General features: G+C 43.1%; 1 protein-coding gene and 1 pseudogene across 1 annotated transcript in view; one reads left to right on the plus strand and one right to left on the minus strand.

Annotated features, from left to right (window-relative positions):
* The first annotated feature begins 376 nt into the window (after nt 1-376).
* Nucleotides 377-12,961, plus strand: part of Shcbp1 (SHC binding and spindle associated 1) — a 45,332-nt gene continuing 32,747 nt past the window's right edge. The window contains exon 1 of the mRNA XM_021170314.2: nt 377-502. Within this exon, the coding sequence (XP_021025973.1) occupies nt 400-502 (103 nt within the window). The 5' untranslated portion in view covers nt 377-399. The remainder of the gene's footprint in view (nt 503-12,961) is intronic.
* LOC110300232 (cAMP-dependent protein kinase inhibitor gamma pseudogene) lies at nt 1,629-1,851 on the minus strand (annotated as a pseudogene).

A 12,961-nucleotide genomic window follows, 5' to 3' on the forward strand; every position in this document is an offset into this window, starting at 1 on the left:
TAATTATTTCGTTTAATACCTCTGGACCATGGCCAAGGCCCTGGAAATCTTCAAGGAGTTGCCAAGGTCAACTGACCTAAAAACTCTTTAAGCAAACAAAGAAGAGTCAATCAAGATGGCATATCTTAATCATTTCACTTTCGTTATCTTTTCTACTATGCTCAACATCCAAGTTTGCCTTGTTGATTTTTGAGAAAGCATTCCAAATTACATCAACATTCGACTTCCTTTTGTTACTGGGAAGAACTTGATCGAGAACAGTCCGCCAATCCCCCAGGTGGCGCTGAAGCACTATCAGAGCAGTTACTGAAAGCTGAAGATGCTCCTCTAGTCGGGTACTGACGCTAGAGATGTCGTCATCGCGTTCTGGTTTGTGACAGCCGCCCGCGTAAATTTGAAATGGCTGATGATTTGCGGGCTGGTGGAGTTCTGGAACCTATAGCTATGGTTCCACCGAGACCTGACTTGGCGGCGGAGAAGGAACCGGTGTCCTGGCAGGAAGGTGAGCACCTCAACCCGAGTCGGAGAGCTGTTTTCGTGGTTGCCGGCCCCGGGCCTGGCCACCCTTCGGACGCGATTACCTGCGTGGGGAGTGCTGTGCTGGGTCTGGCCCCGCTCTCACGACTTCGGAGTCGGGAGATACTGTGGCCAATTTAGGCTCTCTATCTTCCTGACTCAGCTTCCGGGGAAGAGAAGGGGTTGGATCTGGGTGGACATTTCCCAGGCAGAAGGGACTCAGGGGGCTTTGAATTCATTTATTTGCTGAGCCAAATTTTTGTTTGTTTGATTAATTGATTGATTGATTGATTATTGTTTTGTTTTGTTTTTAACCTACATCTAAGCGATCATGTGCTACACTTCTCCTTTTTAAAAACAACCTTGAACTCTCATCCTATGCACTGGGGACAGATGACAGCAGAGCTGAGTTTGAATAGAATCCAGAAATAGAATTAACCCAGCTTTTCTTTTTCTATTCTTTTCTTTTTTTCTTTTTTTCTCACACAAACCACCAGCATTTATTTCCTGGGCCTAAGTATCAGTCTCTTGGTACAAAGGGCAAAGAATTGGTCAGTTAGTTTTGAATCCAAATCCTTTCCGAAAAATGGATCTGTGAGGCTCCATGTGGAAACTTAGAGCTGCAGAGATCATCAGAACTGAGCTTAAAAATCCAAAACAGAAGAAAAGTGATTGTCAGCTGTCAGCTTCTCTCTCTCTCTCTCTCTCTCTCTCTCTCTCTCTCTCTCTCTCTCTCTGAAAAAGTTATGTTTTTAAAAAATGCAAAAGAGGCTTTTAAAAAGGGCTAGGAAGATCTTTCTGACAGACGGCTGGCTGAAGGGTGAGTGGTGACAGGACAGTCCCTGTCCAGGTGGCAGCTGCTCACCTAGGGGCAGGGCCTGGCTCAAGCCCCGCCTAACTGAATAAATAACATCTTGTGGTGCTAGTGTCTTCAAAGTGTACCTGGGCACCGTGGGGAGGTGGGGAAGAGTGGAGCCTGTGGTGTGGGTGGAGGACTTGGCTGGAGTGGGGGCCACAGAGGACTCCATGAGGCTCTCAGTCGGCCTGGCTGGCCAGGGCTCCAGTCCGGGAGGTACCGCAGGTCTCTTCCAGCCTTGGGACCACAGGCAGACTCAGGACGAGGTGTTCGCATCTCTGCTCTCAGGCTGGCTGCTGGCTTCCTTGTCTGGGGTACTTCCCTCTGCCTGTGCTTCTGCTCCCTCAAGTGCGAGCTCGCCCATGTCTCCAGCGAGCTTCCGCATGCTCAGGGCCTCCGAGTCACCCTGGATGTTAGGGACTGCGGCCTGTCCAGTCGCAGGAGATGAAGTGCGAGTAGGAGGACTCGACTTCCATCATGCCTGTCGCATCACTCCTCAGGCCTGACCAAGGGACAACCAAGAAACATGGGTGCTAATACTGCCTTGAATGTGTCCGAGGGATTCTCAAAGCTCACAGCAGAAGTCCAGGTGGTCTCTGACTGTATAGCAAGTCTAGTCTAATTCCGTTTTCCTGCCTGCATCTCTTCAGGTTTTTCACTCTTGATTAGCCAATGCAGAAGGGCTGCCGCCTTGTCGCCTCGTAGAGCCCCGGCCCTAACCCAGCTTTTCTAACCCTCAGCTTCATTGTACCTTATCATGGGAATTTCATTTTAATTTTTATTTGCCAAACTATGACCTTACATATGCTAGGAAAGAGCTCTACCATCCCCAGTTCCTTTTTTACTTTGAGGCAGGGCCTCTACATAGTCCTGGCTGACCTGAAACTCACTATGTAGACCAAGCCAGCCTCCAACTCAGAGTTCCACCTGTACTGGGGGTTCAAGGCATGAACCACCATGTCTGGCCTTGATGATTTTTAAAGCTAGTTTATATTAACACATTCAGTTATAATGTGTAATGGAAAGAGTTAGGTTGAAGTGAGAAATCATAGGTGTGACTTAATTCTTCAACCAGAGTACTTGGTGAACAGCCAAAAGTTTCATATGTACAGTTTACTGCCTTAGAAAACAGCCAGTATTTCCAATGTGAAAGTGTTATAATATGAAGAGTCAGCTTTAAAGTGTCTGTAAGGAACTAAACTTGTATGCTATTGTATGTGAAATCTTAAAAGTGGCATTTACAGGTTAGAAGTGATAGTGCATCTCTGTGATTCCAGCACTTGAGTGGTAGGAGCAGGAGCAATGGGAATAAAGGGCCATCCTTGGCTACCTAATAAGTTGGAGACCAGCCTGGGCTACATGAAACTCTGTCTCCATAAAACCAAACCAAACCAAAACAACAGTCACAATAAAACACTGAACTTAGAGAAACAGAGTTTACTTCATGGTTTCCCAAAGAATGGGGAAACTGTTTGTCAAAGCAGACTTAATGAACAGCAGCAAGAGTAGAATAGATCATGTATTTTCACCATTTAAAGAAAATATGTGAGGTATGGAAATCTTAGCTTTCTTGTAATTATTTTTTAATATGTAAATAAAACATGAATGTCTTCTGTTGATGAGTTTATCTTTCTACTTTGTTTCTTGGGAAAAAATTTAATTTAATTTAATTTTAATTTAAAAGACAAATACAGCTAAAAAGCATTTGGAATGCATCAACTTAATAAACCTAGTTTCTACCAATCAAAGGGCTAAGAAGGCTATCAGCATCTGAGGTTTATAGCTGAAAGTCATCTACTTGGCTATAACTCGCCTTTTATATTTCCACCAATATATTTGAAGAACGCCTTGATTTATGACTGATTTTATTCTGTTACTATTTTTTTAAAAAACAATGAAACTTCTACATTGGAGCATAGAATTTGGGTATGATGGTTTGTATATGCTCAGCCCAGGGAGTGGCACTATTAGAAGGTGTGGCCTTGTATGTAGGTGTGTCACTGTGGGTGTGGGCTTTAAAACTCTCATCCTAGCTTCCTGGAAGTCAGTACTCTGTTAACAGCCTTCAGATTAAGATATAGAACTCTCAGTTCCTCCTGCACCATGCCTGCCTGGATGCTTCCATGTTCCTGCCTTGATGATGATAAACTGAATTTCTGAACATGTAAGCCAGCCACAGTGTTGTCTTTATAAGACTTGCCTTGGTTATGGTGTCTGTTCCTAGCAGTAAACCCTAAAAATCAATCTTCTGGGAAGTGTTTTCTGAGAGCATTAAGAAGCTGTGTTCCAGAGATAGCCAAGGTTATTCCTCATTCTACAGCGCTCCTTAGTAATGTGTAAAAGTCATCCAGGTGGTACTGGTTTTGAAGGCATGAGGGGTTATGAAGAACAGCTGAGACTTGGCACTGTGAGAGGCAGTGGAAGGCCATTGGTGAAGGTGCAGCCTCAGTTGGTCTACAACTGAAGGTTCATGTAAAGGAGCTAAGGCTTGGCACCATGAAGAGAGCCTATGAGAGGCTATTGGTGAAGCCTAGTTGCAGAAGAAAACCCTAGTGGTTTTGGGTTTTTTTGTTTTTTGTTTTTTGTTTTTTTGTTTTTCTGAAACAGGGTTTCTCTGTGTAGCCCTGGCTGTCCTAGATCTCACTCTGTAGACCAGACTGGCCTTGAACTCAGAAATCCGCCTACCTCTGCCTCCCAAGTGCTGGGACTAAACGTGTGCGCCAGACCCAGCCAGACCCCAGTGTATTAGAGATGCCAGTACTATGGGGATGATCACCAAGAACAGCAGCAGCAGCAGTGGATCAACCTGAGCTTAGAGTGCTACAGAAGGCAGAACTGGAAAAGTGATGCCAGCCCTTTGGAAGAGCTCAGAAGATCATATGTAGAACAAGAAGCTGTGAAGTTGAAAGTGCCTTGGAGACTTAATATTAAAAATGTCAAAGCTGTGGAATATCTGCTGAGGAAAACTTCTAAGAGGGAGTGGGAAAAGGAGACAGAAGTTTGTTGCAAATCAACAAAGATGAAAAAGGAGTTGGAGATCTGAAGACTGCTTTGACATCAGCAATGGAAATGCAGTTTGCCTGGCTGCTTTCCTATCTTTACTTGGTGATTACAACTAAGAGATTGGATGAATCTCAGAAGAGAACTTTGAACTTTGGACCTTTAACATTGTTGAGACTGCTATAGACTATAGGGACTTTAAAGTTTGACTAAATGTATTTTGCATTATGCTATGTTTAGGTATGGCCTCCAAAGACTCATGTTTGAACAAGCCTATGGGAGCCAGGGAGTGGAATGTGAGGGTTTGTATATGCTCAGCCCAGGGAGTGGCACTATTAGAAGGTGTGGCCTTGTTGGAGTAGGTGTGTCACTGTGGGTGTGGGCTTTAAGACTCTCATCCTAGCTTCCTGGAAGTCAGTACTCTGTTAACAGCCTTCAGATTAAGATATAGAACTCTCAGTTCCTCCTGCACCATGCCTGCCTGGATGCTTCCATGTTCTTGCCTTGATGATGATAGACTGAACTTCTGAACATGGAAGCTAGCCACAGTGCTGTCTTAATAAGACTTGCCATGGTTATGGTGTCTATTCCCAGCCGTAAACCCTAAGACATTGGGGTAACCTAAAGCTATGTTTCAGGGTGATGGTCACTGTGCTGGCTAATTTTATGTCATCTGTACACAGCTAGAAGTATCTGAAAGGACTGAACCTCAACTGAGAAAATGCCTCCATAAAATCTTATCAGGGGTAGGACATTTTCTTAATTAATATTTGATGGAGAGGGCACAACCCATTGTGAATGGTGCTGTCCCTGAGCTGGTGGTCCTAGGTTCTCTTAAGAAAACAGTCTGAGCAAGCCACAATGTTCGAGCCAGTAAGTAGCACCCTTCCATGGCCTCCCCCATCTCAGGTCTCTGGTATATCCTAGAGATGCCCCACTCTCCCTGAACCTGATTCCCCCACATACACTTCCCCTCACCATCCCCTCTTCCACTCAGTTTTCTCCCTCCACCCACCACCAATGATTATTTTATTTCCCATTCTGAATGAGATTCAAGCATCCTTTCTTGGGCCCTCTTTATTACTTAGCTTCTTTGGGACTGTGGATTGTACCATGGTTATGTGAACTTTGTGGCTAATATCCACTTATAAGTGAATACATACCATGCATGTCTGTTTGGGTATGGGTTACTTCACTCAGGATAATATTTTTTTAGTTCTGTTTGCCTGCAAATTTCATGATATCCTTTTTAATAGCTGAATAGTAATCCATTTGCGTAAATGAGCCACATTTTCTTCATCCATTTTTCTGTTGAAGGGCATCTGGGTTGTTTCCATTTACTGGCTATAAAGCTGATGCTATAGTTGAGCAGTGGTCCTTGTGATATGATGGAGCATCTTTTGGGTATATGCCCAGGAATGGTATAGCTGGGTCTTGAGGTAGAACTATTCCCAATTTTTTGAGAAACCACCAAACTTACTTCCAGAGTGATTGTACAAGTTTGCACTCCTATCAGCAATGAAAGAGTGTTCCCCTTGCTCTACATCCTTACCAGCATGTGGTGTCACTTGAGTTTTTGATCTTAGCCATTATGATGGCTGTAAAAGGGAATTTCAGAGTCATTTTGATTTGCATTTTCCTGGTGAGTAAGGACATTGAACATTTCTTAAAGTGTTTCTTGGCCATTAGAGATTCCTCTGTTTTCATTTCTCTGTTTAGCTCCATTTTTAAATTGAGTTATTTGGTTTGTTGATGTCTGACTTCTTGAGTTCTTTATATATATATATATATATATATGCATATATATATATTTTTTTTTTTTTGGATATTGGCCCTATATCAGATGTAGGGTTGGAAAAGATATTTTCCCATTCCATAGGCTGCCATTTTGTCCTAATGACAGTGTTCTGAGAGAGAATGAGAGCTCACAAACCTTAAAGCCCATTCCTAGTGACATACTTCATCCAACAATGACACACCTCTAATCTTTTCTAAAGGGACCACCAACTGGGAACCAAACATTCAGATGTTTGAATCTCATTCAACCCACCACAGCAAGCAATGACCTTTGGAAATACTTTGGTCAATAATACTGGTGGCCTGACAGACCAGACGAGGAAATGAAAAGAAGGAAGAAATGGGAGGAGGAAATAAGGCAAGGGAAGAAAACCTATACCTTCCCTGAAGCTTCAAGAAAGCACTCTGCCAATCTGAAGAATCACCATGTGCATTGTTTATTTAGTAATTACTTTGCCTACTTAACCAAAAAAAAAAAAAAAAAAAAACCCTTTTTTTAATAACATAGAATTAAATATGCTAGTATCCAATCGTAGCTTATGAGGCTTAATTACATACAGCTCATGCCTAAAATGGCTTACATTTTCTATTCCTTGCCTTACACAGAGTCACTGGAATTAAAAAATCTACCTAGTTGTCTTAATGGGGTAAACCTTACACAACGTTAAGAATTTCATTCTATTTTTGAGGGGCCACTGACAGATGTGTAGTGTAGAAAATAGAGATCTCAGCACTCCTTTGGAGACGTATAGTGATGCACTTCCTTTGTTTTTTACTGGTTTTCAGAAATTGATGTATTAATTTTTATGTGAATGTGTGTTTGTGTGAGTTCATGTGCACTACATGTAGTCAGTTCCTAAGCAGTGCCCAAAATCTATCAAAGTAGTGGCCAGCCCCTCCTTCCCACTCTAGCCCACAGCACTGCTGTAAGAAGCCAAATCTGTCAAAATGGTGGCACCTGTCAGCAGTGTGAGGCACTGTCCACGGTACAACTTCTTTCCTGCCTCAGCCTACAACCTGCGTGAACTACCACCAAAGGACCTGTCCCACAGTGGCAGCACCTCCTTTCTAGCTTCCCTAAGCTCCACGGAGATGGAGCCTCTGCCAAAGCTGGCTGTGGCTGGGAAAGACTTCCTACCCCAACCCATGAGCCAAGTGTATGGAAAGGGAGATTTTTAAAAAGCCACCTATCCCAGAGCAGGAAAAAAAAAAAAAAAAAAATCTCTGAGCTTTCAAAAAAAGAACAACAACAACAGAGTACCAAATCCTAAATCTAGAAATCTCTGCCTTGAAAAGCTCTGCCCCCCCGCCCCTAAGAATTCCTATATAAGCCCTGCCCTTTTTCCTGTTCCCTACTGTCTACTCCTAGGAGCAGAGGCAGCCATCCCTGGATTTGTTCCTCCACACCTTGGACCCTCCAATAAATCTCTTTTATGAGATTTGTGGTCTAGTGCGACTCTCTTATTGGAAGAAGCCAAGAAGCAATGAAGAGAAGAATTGAAGAAGTGGGATGATGCTGAAGCTCCTGAGCTCCTCAGCTCAGCTAGTGATACCCGCTCTTGGGAGCTGTAACATCTCTGCTGAGGATGCTTCCTCTCAAGCTGTGTGGTTTCTGGACCCCTGTGTCTCAGAATGCCCTTTCACTGGGATACCTTTTCCCCTCAGAGCTGTATGATTCCTGTCCCAGCATACCCTTCCATCCAAGCAGGAACACTTATACCATGTACCTGGAACAGCTTGCTTAGGCCAGAAGAGGGCATCAGATTTCCTGGAATTGGAGATTGTGAACTGCTACATGGGTGCTGGAAATTAAACTCTGGTCTTCTGCAAGAACAGTATATGTTTTTATTTAAGTTTTTTTTCCTTTTTCTTGGATATTTTATTTATTTGCATTTCAAATGTTTTCCCCTTTCCAGGTCTCCCCCTAGGAAACCTCTTAGCCCCTCCCACCTCCCCCTGCCTCTGTGAGGGTGCTCCTCCATCCGCCCAACCATTCTCGTCTTCCTACACTGGGGCATCGAACACCCTCAGGCCCAAGGACCACTCTTCCCACTGATTCCCAAGAAGGCCATCCTCTGCCACATATGCAGCCGGAGCCATGGGTCCCTCCATGTGTACTCTTTGGTTGGTGGTCCAGTCTCCCAGAGCTCCAGGGGTTCTGACCAGTTGTCACTGTTGCTCCCCCAATGGGGCTGCAAACCCCCTTAGCTCCTTCAGTCCCTTCTCCAACTCCTCCATTGGGTACCCTGCACTTGGTCCAATGGTTGGCTTCAAGCATCCACCTCTGTATTTGTATCTGGCAGAGCCTCTCAGGAGACAACCATATCAGGCTCCTGTCAGCAAGCATTTCTTGGCATCCACAATAGTGTCTGGGTTTGGTGACTGTATATAGGATTGATCCCCAGGTGGGACAGTCTCCGGATGGCCTTTCCTTCAGTCTCTGCTCCACACTTTGTTTCCTTATTTCCTCCTGTGAGTATTTTGTTTCCCCTTTTATGAAGCACTGAAGCATCCACACTTTGGTCTTCCTTCTACTTAGGCTTCACAGGGTCTGCAAATTGAACCTTGTGTATTCTGAGCTTTTGAGCTAATATCCACTTATCAGTGATGCATACCGTGTATGTTCTTTTTGTAACTGAGTTACCTCACTCAGGATGGTATTTTCAAGTTCCATCCATTTGCCTGCAAATTTTATGAAGTCATTGTTTTTAATAGCTGTGTAGTGGGCTGGCGAGATGGCTCAGCTGGCAAGAGCACAGACTGTTCTTCCGAAGGTCCTGAGTTCAAATTTCAGCAACCACATGGTGGCTCAAAACCACCCATAATGAGATCTGACGCCCTCTTCTAGTTCGTCTGAAGACAGCTACAGCCTACTTATTTATAATAATAAATCTTTGGGCTGCAGCAAGCAGGGCCCACCAGAGTGATCGGGTTGACCAAAGCAAGCAGAGGTCCTAAATTCCATTCTGAACAACCACAAGAAGGCTCACAACCATCTGTACAGCTCCATAAAAGAAATAAATCCTAAAAGAAAAAAAAAATTCCATTGTGTAAATGTACCACATTTTCTGTATCCATTCCTCTATTGAGGGACATCTGGGTTGTTTCCAGCTTCTGGCTATTATAAATAGGGCTGCTATGGAGCATGTGTTCTTATTACCAGTTGGAGCATCTTCTGGGTATATGCCCGGGAGTGGTATTGCTGTGCCCTCAGGTAGTACTATTTCCAGTTTTCTGAGGAACCGCCACACAGATTTCCAGAGTGGTTGTACCAGCTTGCAATCCCACCAGCAGTGGAGGAGTGTTCCTCTTTCTCCACATCCTCAGCATATTTTTATGTTAGCCATTCTGACTGGTGTGAGGTGTAATCTCAGAGTTGTTTTGATTTGCATTTCCCTGATGACTAAGGATGTTGATCCTTTCTTTAGGTGCTTCTCGGCCATCGATATTCCTCAGTTGAGAATTCTGTGTTTAGCTCTGTGCCCCATTTTTGAATAGGGTTATTTGGTTCTCTGGAATCTAACTTCTTGAGTTCTTTGTGTATATTGGATGTTAGCCCTCTTTTGGATGTAGGATTGGTAAAGATCTTTTCCCAATCTGTTGGTTGCCATTTTATCCTATTTACAGTGTTGTTTACCTTACAGAAGCTTTGCAAATTTTTAAAGATTTATTTATTATTATATGTAAGTACACTGTAGCTGTCTTCAGACACACCAGAAGAGCGCATCAGATCTCATTACAGGTGGTTATGAGCCACCATGTGGTTCCTGGAATTTGAACTCAGGACCTTCGGAAGCACAGCCGGTGCTCTTAACCACTGAGCCATCTCTCCAGCCTGAAGCTTTGCAATTTTATGAGGTCTCATTTGTCGATTCTTGATTTTATAGCATAAGCTATTGGTGTTCTATTCAAGAACTTTCCCCCTGTGCCCATGTGTTTGAGACTTTTCCCCACTTTCACTTCTATTAGATTTAATGTATTTGGTTTTATGTGGAGGTCCTTGATCCATTTGGACTTGAGCTTTGTACCAGGAGATAAGAATGGATCAATTTGCATTCTTCTACATGTTGATTGACAGTTGAACCAGCACCATTTGTTGAAAATGCTCTCTTTTTTCCACTGAATGGTTTTACCTCCTTTGTCAAGATCAAGTGACCATAGGTGTGTGGATTCATTTCTGGATCTTCAATTCTATTCCATTGATCTACCTGTCTGTCGCTGTACCAATACCATGCAGTTTTTATCACTATTGCTTTGTAGTACTGCTTGAGGTCAGGAATGGTGATTCCCTCAGTTCTTTTATTGTTGAGAATAGTTTTCCCTATCCTGGGTTTTTTGTAACTCCAAATTAATTTGCAAATTGCTCTTTCTAACTCTGAAGAATTGAGTTGGAATTTTGATGGGGATTGCATAGAATCTGTAGATTGCCTCAGCAAGATGGCCATTTTTACTATATTAATCCTGCAATCTGTGAGCATGAGAGATCTTTCCATCTTCTGAGGTTTTCTTTTATTTTTGTCTTCAGAGATTTGAAGTTCTTTTCATATAGATCTTTCACTTGTTTAGTTAGAGTCACACCAACATATTTTATAGTTTGTGACTTTCTTGAAGGATGTCATTTCCCTAATTTATTTCTCAGCCTGTTGATCCTTTGTGTATAGGAAGGCTACTGATTTGTGTGAATTAATTTTATATCCAGCCACTTTGCTGAAGTTGTTTAATCAGCTGTAGAAGTTCTCTGGTAGAATTTTTGGGGTCACTTAGTATATACTATCATATCATCTGCAAATAGTGATAGTTTGACTTCTTCCTTTCCAAAATGTATCCCTTTGACCTCCTTTTGTTGTCTAATTGCTCTGGCTAGGACTTCAAGTACTGTATTGAAGAGATAGGGAGAGAGTGGGCAGCCTTGTCTAGTTCCTGATTTTAGTGGGATTGCTTCAAGTTTCTCTCCATCTAGCTGCTCCTCGGTTCCTGTGTCCTGAGGGTTCCAGGCGGTCCCTCTAAGCAGAAGTGGTGGTCTTACCTGTGCTCACTGGCTTGTCAGCACTTCTGGGAGACCAGCTCTCTCCTGGTGGTATTTAGGTATGGAGTGCTGTGGCACAGGATCAGCTCTGCATGCAGACAGAAACCACAAAATATGTTTTTAACTGCTGAGCCATCTCCCTAGCCCCTTGTAGTTCTTTATAAAAATATATATTGATGGAATTGTTTTAGAGGAAATATTAGCTACAAGATACTTGGTCTAACCCTGCTAATTATAGTGAAGAAAATCCTGGGATCTGGAGAGGCTCAGTAGTTAACAGTACTGCTTTTGCAGTGGATCACTCACATTCTAATTCCAGCATCCATGCTGGGCAGCTTAGTAGGTGCAGGGAGTTCCAATACTTCTGGCCTTTGGAACTCCTATTCATACCCACACAGGATTAAACACATGCAAATAATTGAAAACAAAAATCCTTTAAAATCATAACTATTAGCTTTGAAAAAGAACTAGTGTTGCTTCCAGAATTGTCAAAAATATTTGAAAATTACTAAATTGAAGTATAATTTAGATTTTGAGGGATTTTTTTTTAAGCTTTAAAAACTAATGATATTACTGCTCATAAGAAGTAGGGCTTTCAGCCGGGCGGTGGTGGCACACGCCTTTAATCCCAGCACTCGGGAGGCAGAGGCAGTCAGATTTCTGAGTTCGAGGCCAGCCTGGTCTACAAAGTGAGTTCCAGGACAGCCAGGGCTATACAGAGAAACCTTGTCTCAAAAAAAAAAAAAAAAGTAGGGCTTTCATCCTTAAATCCTTGCTTGTATTTTGTTTGAATTATCTAAATAGATTTGCAATTAGGAACACTATCTGATAACTAGATGTTGGGGATTGTTTCTAATGCTCTGAATTAATCGGCAGTCTACTTGTCCTTGTCTGCAATTGGTTTTTGATCAATCAGTAAAGAACCAATGGCCAATTGCTGGATGGAGAGAGAGCGGCGCAGACTAGGAACTGGGAGAAAGGAAGGCAGGAATTGCCATACTTCAGAGGGAGATGGATTAGATTTAGAGCTGCAGAAGGAAAATCCAAAATGTAGGTTCAGAAGGAATGTGGGCCCCCGAAAGGGCTGCCCAGTAATGTCTTGGGCAGCAAAGACTAGGGAACTGGCCAGAAGGAGCCAGGGCAACAAAGATAAAATATAGAATTAGAAGTGTTAAGCCAGACCTGGTGAGATGGCTCAGCAGGTAAGAGCACTAGCTGCTCTTCTGAAGGTCCTGAGTTCAAATCCCAGCAACCACATGATGGATGGCTCAAAACCACCCGTAAACTGGGCATGGTGGCGCACGCCTTTAATCCCAGCACTTGGGAGGCAGAGGCAGGCAAATTTCTGAGTTCGAGGCCAGCCTGGTCTACAAAGTGAGTTCCAGGACAGCCAGGGCTACACAGAGAAACCCTGTCTCAAAAAACAAAAAAACAAAACAAAAAACACCCATAATGAGATCTGACTCCCTCTTCTGGTGCATCTGAAGACAGTGTACTTATGTATAATAATAAATAAATCTTTGGGTTGGAGCTGTACTCATATATGGAAAATAAATCTTAAAAAATAAAAAAGGTGTTAAGCCAGGTTACAGGAGGGGAATGTATGCTAGCTGTGGGAAGAATTAGAACTGCCCAGCATTTTAAAATTAACTGGTCTGTGTGTGTGTGTCTGTCTGTCTGTCTTCCATTTGTGAATCCAGATAGCTCCTGTGTAAGTGCGACCTGCTGGGAGCCAAAGTGGTGTAGCCCATTACCTCTACACTAGA

This window comes from Mus caroli, unplaced genomic scaffold (assembly GCF_978045245.1).
Source record: "Mus caroli unplaced genomic scaffold, Mus_caroli_1 scaffold_10, whole genome shotgun sequence".
In the NCBI taxonomy this organism is placed as follows: Eukaryota; Metazoa; Chordata; class Mammalia; order Rodentia; family Muridae; genus Mus; species Mus caroli.